General features: G+C 38.8%; 1 protein-coding gene across 3 annotated transcripts in view; it reads left to right on the top strand.

The window, feature by feature from the left end:
• LOC149156923 (Insulinase (Peptidase family M16) protein) overlaps positions 1-18680 on the top strand; it is a 268172-nt gene that overhangs the window by 85148 nt on the left and 164344 nt on the right. For all 3 annotated transcript variants that reach the window (XM_089438805.1, XM_089438807.1, XM_089438806.1), the window contains exon 8: positions 10500-10569. In XM_089438805.1, coding sequence (XP_089294931.1) covers positions 10500-10569 — 70 coding nt within the window. The remainder of the gene's footprint in view (positions 1-10499; positions 10570-18680) is intronic.

Genomic DNA, 18680 nt, shown 5'->3' with positions numbered 1-18680 from the left:
TCCGTCCTCAAAGTTTACTGATGAAAAGGCTTGATCTCTTTTTTTGTTTTGAATGTCTACTCATCTCGGAAGTGTCATCTTCGTTGATACAAGACGATATGATTCTTTAAGTGATAAACAAAATTGTCAGACTAAGAATGAACGTGACCATCCTAGATTAATCTTCTGTGGCATTTTCCGATCATTGGGAATTTGTAATGAATTGTTATCATAGCACTGGATTTTGCAAACTTTAGTATTCCTTGGAACATAAATATGTAGTTTCCGTTTTGAATGGTTCAAATATGTAAACTGGCTTATTTGTCTGCTCTTGTGATTTGGATGTCAATAAGGAGTTTTTGCAGTTTGATCTCGCCCTAATTTGTTTGTGGTGATTTCTTGGTTTATTTTGGGTATTTGATTTCTTTTAGGTACAAAAATTGCTTGACTAATTGCCAAATCTTCACTTGAAATTTTTGTTGTTTGCACTGCAACTTCTGAGTACGTTTTTCCTTCAACTATTTTATCATTTTCTTGAGTTGTGATATTGATTGGATCGGTGTTCATATCTTTTTCTTCGACGTGGACTGAAAACTTCGACACTTCCTTTGTGATGATATCTTTGTTGTTCAATGATTTCTTATAATTTTTAAGTTTCTTAATTTGAGTGAGTAGACTCTAATTATGGTTTTTGAGATGTAAGAGTTCCTCATTTTCTGAGTTGACTTTACCTTGGTATTTAAACTTCTCATCTTTTAAGCACTTAATTTGTTCTAATATTTTTTTATTAATGTTCTTTAAGTGTAAATTTTCCTCTTCTTTATTAGATAGATTTTTGTTGGAACTTTCCTTTTCTTGTTCTAATTTGTACTTCTTAGTTTTACACTTTTTGACTTGTGTAATTAATTTCTGGATATGATCTTTTAAACGAGAATTTTCTTCATTTTTATTGGATACGACTTCCCAAGCTCTTTTTGCTTCTCCAATATTGAGTTTTGATTCTTTTGAGGTATCAATTTCATAACATCTTTAAAGTCTTCTGATGAGGACATTATCGATTCTGACTTCATTGTCATGTCTCAAAATGTGATCATCTTTCCCTCATAAGAAAACATCAATTTTTTATTTATTTATTTATTTTTTTTTTTTTTTTTCTTCTTTTATTTAACACGAATGCACCCAATTCATTAAACCAAGGTTGACCAAGAATTATGTCAACCTCTTTGTCATACATTTTTACAACATGAAATTGAGATATGCACTCATAGTGATCTACTGTTATTTGAAATCATTAATTTCATATTTTTTTCAAAAATATCTATTTTTTCGCCTACATTCACATCTGAAACTAATAGTTGATTCGCTAGATTAATATATCTGTAATTTTTATTGTTGCTTGTACTAATAGCAATATTAAATTTTTTCCCTTGGATGTTCCCTTCTAATGTAATTAACACACAATGTGTAACTAAAATACCCTTATAGGAAAACCATCCTTGTTTTACTTTTGATTTAGACTCCATTTTGTTTTGTCGATATTTTTATGTCAATGATAACAAATCCTTTTAATATATATTATAATTCTTTTTATACTTCAATTTTTTTGTTTTTATTTTTTAAATTTTATTATATCGCCATTTCCTACACTTGAGGTGAACTAACTTAGCTCCACTTTTAAAAAGAACTTCACCTTATATATATATATCTTGTCTCCTTTATAATCTGTATTTGCATATATATATTTATTTATCTTGGCTCCTTTATATTCTTTATGAGCCTTAATAATATCTTTTGATTTTATTTTTATTTTTATTTTTTGATTCTTTTAAATAAAATCTTTGAATGCCCTTCACTTGAAAATATTGAGGTTCAATTAAATTCCCTTTTAATAACTCACCCTTTATTTTAATGAACTTAAAATAGATTTATGTATTCTTTAAATAAACCCTTGATTTGTTATGAAGGGTCGTGATGCTCCTAATGATGACGTTTCACATAATTCTATGTAAATGATTTGGTGGCTAGACTATATCTTGACCATATCAAAGTCAACGGGTTGCTGTAGACAGCGGTGAATTAAACTGATAGGAATGGCAGAGTCACGGTGGAGCGGCTGAATGGAACAATGAGTTGTGACGTGTTGGCTAGAAAGAAACAACAATTGGCAACAACGACGGTTTCTGCATAGAGGGGATCTTGTTGGTGGTCCGAGCTAAGACAGGTATACAGAGAAAAAATCCGCAGTCAACTAGGACGTCAGATGGCTGACGATTGTGTCAATTGGTGAGAGGGAGGATGAAGGGAGGACGAGCTTTGGCGGCGTGAAGTGGTGGCTTGACGACTTACTGAGTCGAAGTTGGTTAACGGAGGTGGGGCTCAATCAGGACGACGTAGCGGCATGAGGAGGCAACTGCTGTAGGTAAGTGGTGACGGTTGCAGGCAGGGGTTTTGCAAAATGGTTTGTTTGCGGTACGGTGGTTATAGTGGTATTCTTTAAAAAAATTCTAGATTTGTTATGAAGGGTCGTGATGCTCCTAGTGATGACGTTGTACACAATTCTATGTAAATGATTTGGTGGCTAGACTATATCCTGACCATATCAAAGTCAATGGGTTGCTGTAGATGACAGTGAATTCAATCGACAGGAATGGTGGAGTAACGATGGAGCGGCTGAATAGAATAGTGAGCTGTGACGTGTCGGATAGAACAAAACAACGATTGGCAACAATAACGGTCTCTGCATAGAGGGGATCCTGGTGGTGGTCCGAGCTAAGACAGGGACACGGAGGAAAAGGTCATGGTCAACTGGGACGTCGGATGGCTGACGACTCGTGTCGATTAGTGAGAGGGCAGATGAAGGGAAGATGAGCTTTGGTGGCGTGAAGCGGTGGCTCGACGTCTTGCTGAGTTGAGGCTGGGTAGCAGAAGTGGGGCTCAATCAGGACAACATAGTGGCATGAGGAGGCAGTTGCTGCAGGTAATCGATGACGGTTGTAGGTGGTGAATGTAGGTCGATGGCGGTGACCATTGGTCACTGCGGGATGTCAGGAAAGTGGCAGCAAAGGGTGGTAGTGTGGTGGTGGCTGGTCACGATCCTTGCTGTGTTGCTGTCAAGCGATACGACTTTGGCAGAGGCTTGATGCAGCGGAAATTCTTCAGTGTGGTTGTGGAGCATCAATGTTGTGGTGGACTTGTGGTTTCGGCTGACAGTGGCCGGTTGACTGTTGAAAGTCACGGTGGCTTGCGTTTATTGTTTTGCCCTTCTTTTTCCTTTTTGTTTTTCTAAATTATATTTTTATATAATGTTTTTGCTTTGTTTGTATAAAATATTTTTTATATGATTTTTTTTAAATTCCCTTTTTTAAAGTATTTTTTTCTTTAATATTTTTTTTTCCAATTTATTTTTTATTTTATTTTTAATTTTATGGCCATAGGCCTAATAGCGAATTTGACGGAATGGAGAACCTCCAACTATATAGTGAAACGCTTAATCGCAATGACAACTACGTTGACAAAGACTTTAATGGCCAATGTCGGGATCAGAGAACGTGACTCTGATACCAATGTAACGAACAAAGTTCGTATACTCAGAGGAATGCTCTGACACCAATGTTACGAACAAAGTTCATATACTCAGAGGAATGCTTTGATACCAATGTAACGAACAAGGTTCGTATACGCAATAATCTTCAGAACACTTCGAAGACAAAGACATCCATTGTAGGACGAGTAATGTATATTAAATAATGTATATAGAATTGATGAGATGATGAGATGATTACAAATGAGGGTGAGGCCCTGCTTATATACCCTAGGCAGGGGTCCTTAGGGACATTCCTCTTCATTAACTACTTACTAATTAATTAATAATTATTTATTATTATTGTTGTTTACATTATTTGTATTTTTTTATATATATTTTATTCATAACATTCTCCTTTATCTTTCATTTTCATCCTTTTGCTTAAATTTTTAACATTACCATGAAATGACTCAGGATGTTTGAGAGTGGTTCCAAACTTCCAAGCTCATTGGATTTAATGTGGAGAAAGTAGAATTTTAGATCTCACTCAAAATCCATCTGACTTAACAGTGTTTTGGGATTTCAAGATTATGGGGGTTGCAATGTTTCCATTGGATTTTGTCATGTATGATGATATCAAACTAGCATTTAATCAAGAGCACCAATCCCTGTATATACCTTGATGTTAGTGGCATTGATTGTTGAACTCCTCTATCATGATCCTACTAAAAATGTACCCATCGCTCAAACAAAATCTTGAATTGACTTGCTAAGCATTTTTTATATCTTATTTTAATGCTTAGAGGGTGATATTGATGACGAAGATCCCAATATAGGCAAAGATTTTGATGACATGTACATATTTGTTGTAGCATGATATTTTTTGGATTCTAGAGGCCGTCTAGGTCTTATTTTTTGATGTATTTTTGGTTCAAAGATGTATTGTACTAAGTGTTATTTTGGTCATGTGCACCCATACATGGTCTATAAATGAGAACTTTTGCTTAATTGTGTATAAATGGTTTGGATTAAGATCGATGCACATGCATATATGTGGTTTTCTTTAAAATTTGAATATTTTGTGTTTTTTGGTTGACTGTTTTTTTGGTCCAGTTTTTTTACTAGTTCTAGGTTGGTTCTGACTGGTTCCCAGTCTGGGGGGTTTACCGGTTTGATGACCGGTCCGGTTCTGATAACATTGGTGTGTATCGATCACTCAGAACCTGAAGATCAAGCTTCCATAGCGCTGCTCCCTTTGGAGCTAGACTCCTTTTGAGTCTCAAACTCTTACTAATCTACTGTGTCATTGCAACTAGCTCTGCATTTGTCCCTTGAGTCTTTGACTGCAACTAGCTTTGCACTGTCTACTTAGCACTTAATTGCGCCCAATTGGCCCTGCAATTGTCTCTCGAGTATTTGACTACAACTAGCTCTGCTATGTCTCTCAGGTGTTTCAATGCGCCCTGCTAACACTTCGATCTCCTTGCTACTGAAAATATATGGGCTCCTGTAGCAAAGGTACTGATCCATGTGAAGAATACACAACAACTGGATTTGATCTACTGATCAAGCCCTTCATGGCTAGATCTAGACCTTTCATTGTTCTTCCCACAGACCTTGCTCGATCTAGCATACTAGAGCACTATACTCCTCCTTTATCTGAGGGTAATGCTGCAAACATAGCGAAATCATCCTCGAATCCGACAGACAAGTCATTCATTTCTGCCGAAGCTGTTGTCTGCTTCCCCTTCTTGCCCTTCATCCTCTCTAGACATTGGGTGACGTAGTGACCACACTCACCACAATTGAAGCACTTGACATTCGATAGGTCCTTCTTCTTCGTCTCTTCTTTAGAATCCTGTCCCTAGCTGGGACCCTTCTTCACTTTACCTTTCCCTACAAGAGCTACGTTCTCCTCATTCTTCTCTACCTTCGGTCCCTTGCCACTGCTGCTGGTGGGGCCATCTACGAGGTTGAGCCCAAGCTCCTCCTGAGTGAAGTCACTCCATAGGTGCTCCCAACTAGGAAGTGTGTCTCATCCAAAAATTACTTGGATCAATGTACGCCACTCCTTGGAAAACTTGTTGAGAGTGCTGTGTGCACCAACTCACTCTCCGATGGTTTCTCCCCAAAAACTGTAAGTTCATCTCTAATAGCCTGAATCCTGGAGAGATAGGATGTAACGTTCTCACCCTTCTACATTTTAATTGTCCTCAACTTCTCCTTTAGAATCATTTTCCGATTCTCAGATGAGTCCTGGTACAACTTCAAGATGGCATCCGTCATGTACTTTGCTGTATTCCTCTCTGCAATATGCGGGATGATATGGTCTCAAACTCCATCTTACACCAACCTCTTGGCTTTAGCCATATCCTTCCTATTTTTATGTAACTGAATAGGATTTGTCGGTATAGCTACAACCTACATCTGCTGTCACGAGCTCCTTCAGATCATGCTCATCCAATAGGAATTGCATCCCAACCTTCTAGACGCCAAAGTTAGAGGCTGCATCAAGTTTGTCTTGATCTCCTAGTCCTGCTGTGAACATCTCTGGAAACTAAAAAACTGGAGATAAAATGGGAAACCCCGTTCTCCTTCCGGCTAGTTAACTTGGCCTTCTCCTGCTACTCGCTCCTCTGACTGAAATGCACAGGTCTGCTACTAGATAATTCGTATGTGCCTTTGGTGTCCTTCTCGGAACTCACACTACTTGGTACTTCACTCCTGGGTAACTTGCTCTACCTCTGAATGACCTTCTTCGACACTGGCACACATAGTGCTAACCTGAAATATCCACTGACTAGACTGACAACCCCACACTAGCATATTGCTTTGCCTGCTACAGCCTTCTTCTATTGGGAATTACAATCTTTTTTCCTGCTATTGGAAAAATTGGAAACCCTTCGAAAAAACCAACTTGATCCAACTAGCCACTGAACACAACTCCACCTGCTCTCACACTGATCGTAAGTCCATCTACACATTAACACATCGAGACTCCGTTTGAGTTGTTCACAACTCTGTTTGTGAATTCCCTCTGTCCATTGCTGCTACTCAACTACTCAGAGTCTTCTTCCCACTATAGCCTTCCACTGCTGTTATATGAAGGCTAACATGGGGCAGGAAGACTGCTACCTATCACTGTCAAACGTCTCTTCTCCAACAATGAACATGGGCTGTCAAATCTGCTCCTCTGCTTAGACAAATCTTGAGCTCTAAACTGCCTCCTCTAGTAGCCTCCTTTGTCCATCAAGGAGCTACTCATAGGCTCAATCACTTCACCCACCTTTAGCTGTCCAACTCCTTTATGACTACTGATCAAGGGCTACTCTTGAGTCACCTACACGCTGCCGTCCAACAATCCAAAGGTACCCAATACTTCTGTCCACACTAGGACCTACATCCACCTAGCATCCAAACAACACAAATATACCACATTACATACCCCTACATGCTCCAAGGGCTGGTGTCCTTGTCTCTGCAATTCTGGTCACTGGTTAGGGCACAAACACAGTCTGCTACAGCACCCTATTCACACCCATCAGAGCTTCTATTGACTGCAGCCTCCCTTCAAACAATCCCTCCAACAATCTACTGCCTTTTAGCCTTCTTCTAGGCTTCAAAAACGAACCGTACAACCTCTTGTTCCTTTTAGCCTTCTTCTAGGCTTCAAAAACGAACCGTACAACCTCTTGTTCCTTTTAGCCTTCTTCTAGGCTTCAAAAACGAACCATACAACCTCTTGTTCAAGCATAATAGACTGCGGCCTCCCAGCTGTAGCTTTTCAGCCTCCTGAACAGGATACTCAAGGCCTGCGGCCTGGCTGTAGGTGTCCCAATCAAGTGCGGCCTGCTTCTAGGAGAGATTCACCATAAGGATCATGCCCAAAACACCATTAAATCAGCCCTCATATAAAGCGACGACCTTCTGCTCCAAACTAGGACCTGTAAGGGAGACAAATAACCACAAAAACAGTCCCAAAATCTTGTCCTCTTACTCCTGTAGCTTCACTGCCTCAGATAGGTATGTTTTCTATGCTTGAGTGCACATGGGATGAGTGAGAAATGACCTCCAACGTCATTCCTATTTATACTAACTCTTGTGGTGTCAAAACATAACATGTGGCACTCCAAAACATCAAGCTGACCTCTTTTAGGTGCCACATTAACCCACAGCTACAATAAAAAATTCATATCTCCACATAAACAACTCAGAATTTGATGATTTTAGTTGTGTTGGATTGCTCTCAACATCATCTATTATCTCCATCCATCACATGTCCATTAGGCCACACCCACATGCTTGGGTGCAAAGCCCACATCTTGGGTTCCAAGCCCACAATACCCTATTGTGGTGCTCCAACCTCCAAACCCCAAACCCTAGGGCTCTAAGTACCTCCCAAGCTATCAAAAATCAACACTTTTCCCTCTAGTAAGAACATTCCTAAAACTGCTCCCTCTAACGCTGACAGTGGGGTATCATTAGACGTAGATTTGGGAAGTGTATTGACTAAAGTGAATGTGCTTGTCCCTACCCTGGAGCTTGTAAATCTTGAACCTCAAAGAGGTCAGGTTAGAAAGATTCTCAACCTTGGTAGAGAGTTTGACGATCCTCCTGTGATATTGCAAAATATGTATTATGATCGGACGAGTGGAGGACACGCCCCTTTCCTATTGTCATTAGTGGTTAATATTTTGATATTACATCACTCTATGCCTGACTTCAGAGCCTTTGCAAATGTGATGCCTTCAAGAGTCATGAATCAATCATAGTTGCAAATCACTAGGCCTCATAGAAATGTGTGTGGTTTTGATTTGAAGTCCATTCCTTTCCATGGTTTGATCATAGATGTTAAAGTTGCTTTAGCTGCTAACACTGATATTGCTGTACTAATGAATATTGTAGTCATTGATGTTCTTGATACTTGGGAGAATGCTCTTATCAAGAAAATGGTTGGCCACTGTTGGTGGGCATTTGTAGATGGATTTATCCTATGCCACCATGCCCATAATTGACGGAAAACTGTTTGTCTTGTATAAATAACCACATATGGCTGAGCATGTCGAAGACATCATGGAATGAAGTAACTTTGCCCTCAATATTGATAGAAGATTAGCAAAGCCATGCCAATCCAAGGATATCAATCACTGCTGATCCATGCCTCTTCCCTATTTCAAATGCACCAATAATCACCTCTAGAACCATATGAAAGGGGTCAATAAGCTAGGCTTTCCTAGAAAATGTCATCAGCTGTAGGAATATGCCATCATCAATTGAAATAGAACCCCATACACTAGGAAAATCACTAGACAAATCTCTATAATACAATCATATACATCATGTTGAATTAGACTAACCTATGGGAACCAGATAATTTTGTTAGATCACCTGTTTCCGAAGAAATTATTTGGGAACTGGCTTGCAAGTTTGAGTAGGTGTGCTTTTATATCGCAGTGGGAGAATCACTTGAAGCACCAATTCTTATTCATTTGCGCCATGGAAATAAACCTCTGTGAAGAACTTGACATATTGAGAATGCCAGACACTGCAAAGGGTAGTAAAGGTATACGGCCACCTATGCTACTGGATCCACGGGGTCTTCATATCAGATTCACGGATCTGCATTTTGGATATGGATATGGATGTGGATCCACCCAAATACTTGTAGGATCCGACACGTAAGCAGATCCTTCAAACCGGGAAATGGATCCCATGCTATTGAAACAGATCCTGTGCCAACTAGCTCTTGCACACCAGATCCCAAACAAATAATATTAGAGATCTTGCTTTTTTTAATGATATTTGCCACCTATTTGAAACCCTAAAAAGCAAATATTCTATTTAGATTTTTAGTTAGATCACTTATTAAGTTATTAGTAATCTGTAGGCTGGATAGTTGTATGAGTTATTAATTACCAATAAACTGTATAGCACATGATAATGCTACTAGGAAAGGTCTGACACACCAAAATTTTAATTTTCAATTTTTGATGATGCTAACATGAAAGCTTTAAGACAATACATAGATAATAATATATAGTGTACAAAGGATGGCTGTGTTATTAATAATTTAATTAGATTGATCCCATCCAACTCTAGGTGAAGAGTCCTTTGAGAACAGTATGATACATAGATTATAGCATGTTCTCAAACAAAGCACAATATTCATTCACCACTGTAACTAGATGTGACTTTTTAGATTTGAAGTTAAATGTCAAGGGAGATGACAGGTTGATCAAGATGTAGAGCATATAGAGCCATGTTTTGACATTTAGTTAGACCGTACATCATCATATCAATAGACTGATCATTGATTGGGCACTCAATTTTGTATTAACAGTGATACTTTTTGTATAAAGCATGGTGCATCATGATTTCAATCTTCAAATTTAAATAATTAATGATTTTAGTTCTAATGCTGTCATTCATGAATGGTTTTGATTTTTAACTTTGAATATGTTTTCTAAAATTAAAAAATATTAGTGTATTTTGTGTACATGGTGTTTCCCCACCATATCAAGATCCTGGCTTTTCAAAAAGCTGGTGGATCCGTATCTGTATCCGAGTCCAGATCTGTATCCATTTCCATTTTCTGGTAACTTAGATGGCCACTAAAACCAAGAATTTATCATCAGGTATGGTATAAAGAGGTGCCAAGTGTTAATTCTGGAAAAATAGTTTGAAACATAGGGTAATTTGAGTGCAGTTTTGGTAATTTCAGAACAGCTTGCAGAATATTAAAGCAGGTCAATATCATTTCAAAGTCTTCTGAATTTTTCTCTAGATGCATGAAAAAGTTGCCACTTATTTATTTTTTCCTTGGTGATGTTGCCTTGTATAATTTTTAAGCATTATCATGTATTTTCTTAAAGTTAATTGTCTTAATATATATGCTTAGTGCTTATTCTCTTTGTTTATATCGTTGAGTCATCTATTAGTATGCTTCCTTACATTTAGGTGTATGCAATTTTTGTCTAATTTTTGTCGGATTCTGCAGCATTTTTTGCGCAATGAACCTGTTGTTGGCATTGAATATGAGGCACAGTTACAGAAAACTCTTCTGCCTCGTAAGTTTCTTGTATATTTTTGCTGTATACACTGTAAAGGATTGTTTTCTTATGTCATTATTTCGTGTGGTTAAAGTTGTCGAAGTAATTAAATATACTGCTGTGTTAACAAATGGCTTAAGTTTTAGGATATCGTGAAGTTGGGTTTCGTTTTGCCACCTGATACAAGGGAATGATTACAGTTTTCCAAGTGGCTTTAGGTATTAGAGGGTTACTTTCAACATTACATGAAATTGGAAAACTATATATATATGTATTGAAGTTAGGCACTTTGCATTATGTCAAATGATGATTGCATAGACAAAATTACCAGACCAGTAACATAAGTTCACAGTCTTGAGGTTGCTAGGACCTTGGCTAACTAGAGCATCTTGTAAATAGAAACTTAAAGAAATAAGCTGGCTGTGCCGGACTTTGACATACATTGACATGAGAAGATGAAAAAGACTACTAGCGCCACAAGCAGAAAACCACTGAGTCATAACAACTCTTTGGCAGAATCTCCAGGCATATGTGCTGACGATTCACTGCCCTCATCTGAGGAGAAGGAGATGTTGGATGATCTCCTTGTTAGAATGGTCAGCTTGTGGTCTATACTATCTATTTTTTCCTCCAGCTATACCAATCTGATAGAATTCTCTTATTGATCCCCCCTATACCTCCCTATGCCACCTGCTATATTCAAATGACGTTTAATCTTGTGTTGGCTTTGTGCGATGATCGATGAACTGATGGGAGCACATGCAGTGCACCAGGTATATTGGGAACTGCAACACCCTTTCCTATGAGTTGTCATCTATTGAAAATTGGGCAGCTACGGTTAGAAATTTCATCATCAATTAATGAAGAAAAGTCATTTTTATGAATTTGACCAAGTCGATGTGAAAATTCCTAGTCCAAAGAACCCCCATTGTAGCAAAAACTGAATTTACTTCTCCTACTTGATTTTAATATATTTTATCAAGTTATTTTCTGAATACTGAAGTAAATTACTTCTACAACCTACACTACTTTAAATTTGATTACATGAAACAGAGAATTGAGCAAAGAACAAGATACATGGGACACAGTTATTTTTGACAAAATAGTCCCTGGAAAAACCCAATGCGGGAAAACCGGTGCAGCAGCTCTGAGGGTTTTCTATTATTAAGCAGTAATTCTGAATACAATGCTGGTTGCTCTCTCAGCAAACCAATGACAACGAAGATATAATGGCGGAAAACTAAGTGAGTTTTACCTCACTTCACTCGGCAGATTCGGGCTGATCCAACAAGAACACTGGCTAACCCCGACTATCTCTGCATTGGCCCTCCGTCAACCTTACAGGGTTTGCGTCAACTCTGTGCTGTCTCTTTTGCCTCTTGCATCAACCTTCCCGGCTGTTCCGACAGTTCCCCGACAGTTCCGGCTTTCTGCGTGAGGGCAGCTTCTGCTTCTGCACCGGCCCTTCTGGCTCTGCGTCAGGCCTGGTGGGCCCAGATTGGCCTAGCGTCAGTCCTCCTAGCTGCTACGCTGCCTCCACTAGTATTTCTCCGCCTCCCCGTCAAGTACTCCCGAACTATCCCTGTCCCTTTGCTTTAGAATGATCACTTAATTCGCAATCTCAACTTCCTAGCCCCATAAATTGAACTCTAGATCAATTCGTTCTCTGTGTGTGTGTTTCTAAATGAATCCTAAGCCTCCTTATACTTTTCTCGTTGAGACTTTAACGACCAAGATTAATTCTCTAATCAACGACTAGGATTAAAACTTGACTTGATCTGCCTTCTAGATCATTCTCACCCATATTTTGTTTAATACCCATTAATGCTTTAAGTTTCCTAAGTTTAGATTTAGGAACCCCATTAAAAATATTAACTATTTTAATAAAATACAATCCAGGTGGAATTTCACCAAACGGTTTCTAGGTTCTTTAGAACTCATATGCCTTAGCCTCTCCACTAATTTTCATGGATAGAGCACATTTGATGCTACCAAAAACTAACAGTTGACCTCCAAGTATACAAATCGGCCCCACAACAAGAGATTGTCCCTCCAAAGCCACATATAAATAGACATTTATTGACTTCATTTGGAGACACACATCACTCATCGCATCAATAAAATCCGATCTGAAAATCGCAGTAGATATCCACACGTGCGAAGGAGAGAGAGGATTTTGTTTTGACCAGCGTTGACTTGGGTACTTTGACTTTGATTTGACAAAATTTATTGACTGTTTTGGGAGGCCGAATTGTAGGAGACTTTGACCTAACTTTTATGGGCACTTTGGCTGAGGTTGACTGCAAGTTGTTAAAATTGGCAACTAGGGCCAAACTCCACCTTGAACAACTCATATGATGGATATGATATTTTTATTGGATTCCTCTTTCCAAGAGGTGCAAGATTGATCTAAAGATCATCTCATTATGACAAGTAGAAATGGGATTATGAATTTATTTCTCCTATGGACAAATTGTCAAGGTTGGCTCCAGTCAAATGTAGGCTCATAAAGCCCAAACAGATGTGTCTCTTCACCCTCAACGTTGTGTATAAATAGGAGAACCCTTTTCCTCATTTGGACACACATCACAACACACATCTTTCTCTCTCTTCTTCTCATTGGTTCATACAACAAAAGAGGAGCATCTTCTTCCTCATGCGTTGATGTGGGTTGACTGAAGTTAGAAGCCAAAAATTTTAGATTTGTTTTGGGCTATCTGCAGCAGCATTGACCAATGTTGACCAAGGGTCAAACTTCAGCCTTTGACTACGTTTTTTAGGTAGGAAATTCATTTTCTTAAGGCCGTAGCTCCTGGCACAGAAATCAAGGTATTTGCAACTGTTTGATTTGTGTTGATTGCAGGGCCTTTGACCGCAGAAGTTGTCTGTGCATTGACCAAGTTTGACCAAGAATTTCAGGACTATTTTGGGCTGATTTGGACCGTCTTTGAAGGCCGAGTTGACTGGGTTTGACTGAGGTCATTTGGAGGAGCTTTTATGCTGGTTTGACTAACGTTGGCTCTCTAGTTAGGGCATCTTGTAAACTGTAGTTTGACTGGACTATTTTAAAGTGATTGGTAAGTAAATTTTGTATGATGTACTCTCTCTCTTTGTGCTGAACTTTTGAAGAATAATAAGAAGATTTGATCAAAGGGTTTTCCCAACATTGGTGTTTTTCCCTGGCATTTGCCAAATATTGTGTACTCTTGTCTTGGCTTGTCTTCTGCTTATTGTTTATGTTCTATCTGCATTTACTGTCAATGTTAATGTGATTGCTAATCTGGAATTTGATATTGGGCTTATAAGAGAAATTGAAGTAAATTGATCTAAAGCATAGAACATACCATTGTTATCTAAAATTAACACAGGTTCATTGAAGCATTTTGACCAAAATTGCATGAGGAATTTATCTTTGTTTTGACTGAATTTGATTGAGGAAGGAAGGCCAAATACTCTGATGGGTTTATTGAACTTTTCTTGGCTGATTTGATCATTGACTTTGCAGGCTTATGATTGTGGTTGATTGAGCTGTCATAGGCCAAATTTTGGCCCTCTGTTGCAGATTGATATGGTTGACCAGATTTGACTTTCTCTCCTTATTGACTGGTTTTGGATTGGTTGACTTGGATAGTCAAAGATTCGACATTGACTGATTATTCGATGTACTATTGGACTGATGTTTCATGCTGAACATTGATTGACTAATAGAAGAAGAAGAATTGATTTCGGATTTTCCCCCTTGTGGGGGTTTTCCCTGGTCTTTGACAAAAAATCTTTGTGTCTCATTGTGCTTGGCTATCTTCTATTGTGCATATATACTGTTCTCTGTTTTATCTATAATTGCTTATCTGTTACTGGGGTGATTGAAATTGGAAGAAATTGTTTTAAGTGATTATAACAGCATAGAACACTATGAAAAATTAACATGGTATCAAAGCTGTGGTGAAGGTGAGCCTAAGTAGACCAACACCCCTTTGAGACCCATTTCTTGCTGTTTGGAATTAACTTTCTTAGACAAGATGACTACCTCCTACTTAAAGATTGAAGGGAAATTGAATGGTGCCTCCATCTTTGTAACACTGAGGACTAGACTGGATCTTACCCTTGAAGAGCATGATGTGATGGAATATTTGCAGGGCTAAGTAGCTGAACCTTCAGAGAATGCCAATGGCAATGCCAAATCTAAGTATAGGAAGGGTGAGATCAAGGCCAAGAAGATCATTATTAATTCTCTCTAGGATAATCTCATCACTTATGTGTCCAATATGAAGAATTCAAAGGAGATGTTTGGGATGTGTTGACCACACTTTGTCAATAGTCAAAGCAAGCGGTGTACAAAGAAGTGGAGAAAATTTTTGGAAGATCGAAGTCATCAATGTCCATCATTTATCATTATAGACGCAATTTCTGCAAAGTTTATTGTAAATGATGCTAGTATGACGATTTAATTATGTAACAACACCTAGGTAAACTTCTGATTTTGGCAAAGGATTTCATCCTAGGAAGTTTTTTAACCTCCCCGAATTATGTGTGTTTGTAAACATGCATAATCGACAGGGTTTTTCTTCCAGCTATAATCCCAAATCTAGGGTGGAATTCACTGACAAGGCCGTAGGTGAGTCCCAGTGTTTATCAAGTCTGATGTAAAAGTGTGTTTAAGAATAATTTTAGTGCATGGTCTCTCATAATCAGAACCCCATGGCTAAATTATTTTATTATAAGCACACTTGGTTTCATACTAGATCATATTGTGTCGCAGAATTGGGTAATATCTTGAGTGTCTATGTCTAAAAGTGTTTTCCCCTTTTAAGGGTTGATATTGTATTTATTTTGATGTAAAATTATTTTAGCGCTTGGTCCATCGTAATCAGAAACCATGGATAAAATATTTGAGGGTGGAAAAATAATTATTCCCCTCTAGAGTCAATTAATTAATTTTTTTGGATAAATTAAATGAAAATCCTAAGCCAAAAAATTAATTAATTATGAGTCAAAAACTAATTATAGATAAATTAATTTCTCCCCAAGTGGAAAATAATCAGAAAATTCGTGGGTCAAAAGGAAGCCAAATTTTGGAGCTTCTCCACCAAGGGAAAAATGGATATTTTAAGAAAATTTGAGCCCTTGGACCTTGGTCGTGAAGTCAAAGTCATTTTTTTAAGGAAATTAATCCAAAATATTAATTTTTGGATTAATAAAAATGGTTTTGAAGAGAAATAATTAATCCCCTCTAGAGCCAGTTAATTAATTTTTTTGGATAAATTAAATAAAAATCGTAAGCCAAAAAATTAATTAATTCTGAGTCAAAAATAATTATAGATAAATTAATTTATCTCCAAGTGGAAAATAATCAGAAAATTCGTGGGTCAAAAGGAAGCCAAATTTTGGAGGTCCTCCACCAAGGGAAAAATGGATATTTTAATAAAATCCTTGGAGCTTGGTGGTTAAGTCAAAGTCATTTTTTTTTTCTCGGCAAGATTAACTACTTATATATTAATATGTACAGATAACTTTACATTCAAAGAAGCTGGCTGCCCAAGGCCAACTGCGGCTCATGGGCTGCATTTTCAGACTTGTACAATTGCCTCGCAGGGCTATAAGATCAGAAGGATCAAAATTCAAAATGCTAAGAGTTTCCAGAATGGCTCCATAACGACCCACGCAGGGGCAATTCCAAAAAGACATACAACCCAGACAAACTATGGAAACTGAATACATAACCATGAACATACAAAAAACCAGGCAATCACCAAGGATTTGCGCCCAACAGGAGACATCGTCCCCACTGCAATGGTGGAGACTGCATACAGTAACTAGCAACAAAAAAACACAGACGACCATGTGAAACAGGAAATTGAAATTGTTCCTACCCCGAAACCCGTCTTGAGAGAGGAAGGCAAAAACACAGGACCACCTTCCAGAGCTAATCCTCTGGCTCTTCTTCCATCGCCGACGGATTGTGCACTGGTTCTGGCTGCTCGGGAGCTCGATGTTGGGTGGGGGATTGAGAGCGTTCTGTCCCTGAATTGCTCTCCTCACTCGCCGGTTCCTCCACTGGGAGCTTCCCTCGACCACTTGCTGAGCCTTCCGCTTCAATTGACGGCTCCCCCATTGGGAGCTTCCCCTTACCGCGCGCATTATTGTCTTCCGCCAGGACCAGAGACGATTCTTCTGCGTTCTCCTCCTGAATTTGGGTGAAAAGCACAGAGATGTGTGCATTAATGCCTGGATTATCCCCAGAGCTGCCCAGAGTGAATATAACTGAACCAAATGCAGGTAGCTTGGGCTCCCCTCCACTAGAGCTGCCCACTTCCATGACTTGACAGGCCGGGATAGGGGTGGCTCCCATCCTTCGGTAACAGTAACAACAACAACAATGATGATGAACATCTGCAGCTGGGGGGCGAGAGGATTCTCCACGCCCGGGTCCTCTGCGACAAGGCATCCTCTCACGCACCATGATAGCCACCAAGCCTTTGTTCCGTTCCCCGGCAGACGAGGTCCGGCACTGTATCTGAGCCCTCCCCACAACGTGCAATCCCCAGTTTGAGACAGAGCAAAGCATAAATAGGCGTATAACCAGTCCAGGGAACGCAGGTGTGTTATAAACCTCGGCCCAACTCTCAACCTCCAGCTCACAGCACAGACGCTCAACGCTCTGTAAATTCCCCTCACCAGAATGAGCTCCCTTCCCCAAGCAATCCACATACTTAAACCGCGTAACATTACCAATGAAATGACCAGCATTGAATGCCCCTCGCAGGATAGCCATTCCCTCCCTCGGCTCCATTAAGGATGCTCAGAGGCCGCTTCAGTTGTGAAGTTTCGGCGGCTTGCAGCATTTAAGGTTGAAGCGCTATCACGTGGCAGCCCATGCCCGGCATGTGGCTCGCCATTGAATGTCTCAATGCCACCCGCATCCGGGGGTCAAAGTCATTTTTTTAAGGAAATTAATCCAAAATATTAATTTTTGGATTAATATAAAATGGTTTTTAGGAGAAATTCAAAATTTTCCTAAAAAATAAAAGTTTGGCAGTGGAGATTGAAAGATTCTCAAGTTATTTTCAATGGTCGTGATTATTTTGACGAGGATCATGCCAACTAGCCATTATTTTCCACTTGGGGGGGTTTTGTCTATATAAGGAAGCCTTTTAACTTCTATTTCCCATCTTTGGGTGTGGTGATTTGGTAACACATGTACTGAGCGGTTGCTATGCTGGAAACATTTTTCTCATATTAGAAAGACTTTGGGGTTCAGTTCATGGTGTTCTTCTATCTGCTGATCTGTGGTATGTTCTGACTATGTGTTTATCTTATATTGTGTTGAATATTTATTCAACTGTTATTTCATTTGTCGATGATAAGAACATTCTGTTGGTACGAGTTATCTTAGGTGATCTGATTCACTATATGATCTAATAATTTATCTTAAGATTTAATAGAGATTTACAGGTACACTAGCCCTTGGGCTCCTAGTTCACACACTGTGGGTAAGAGTTGACCTTGTTTCGGCTCTAAGCTTTCATTTTGACGAATTATTTTGCACGAGGGTTTTGGCTGGTCTATCATTTGAAATTATTATTCATTTATACAATTTATTTAAAAAATTTTTCATTTTTTTTTGATATTGGGCTACAAAGAAATAATTTGCTAATGAGAGCTAGTAATTTTATTTTGTAATTATTGTACATTTGTAAATATTTGTAAAATATTCTCACCCTTGTTTTGATTTTGTAGCACTTAGGGTTTTGAATTTTTTGTATGTATTTGAGGTTGGGAAATTCTTTCATTCATTTTTGCAAGTGGATCCTCAAGCCTCAAGGGAAATTGAATTATTTTGTGGAGGATCAAGCCCTAGAGCTAGGGTTTGAAGGGTTACACCCTTCCAAGTGAGACGTCTAGCCCTATCAAGCAAATCGTTGGGGTTTTGGAGGTTGATCTAAGCTTAGGAAGGCAAGATGTACCCTCTAGATCTCATCCAAGCTCAACATCCAGCCAAGAGGGGAAGACGCTAGCCCTATCAAGGTGAATTTTTGAAGTTTTCACAACAAATTTTGTGATTGGGTTAATATTTTTGTTGTCTTTTTGGGTAAAAGGATTTTCTAAGGCCTCTGAGGCCTAGCCGTGGC

This window comes from Pinus tabuliformis, chromosome 9, assembly GCF_031772625.1.
Source record: "Pinus tabuliformis cultivar Carrire ecotype Pingquan chromosome 9, CPIR1, whole genome shotgun sequence".
NCBI lineage: Eukaryota > Viridiplantae > Streptophyta > Pinopsida > Pinales > Pinaceae > Pinus > Pinus tabuliformis.
This window is presented reverse-complemented; position numbering and strand designations above follow the sequence as displayed.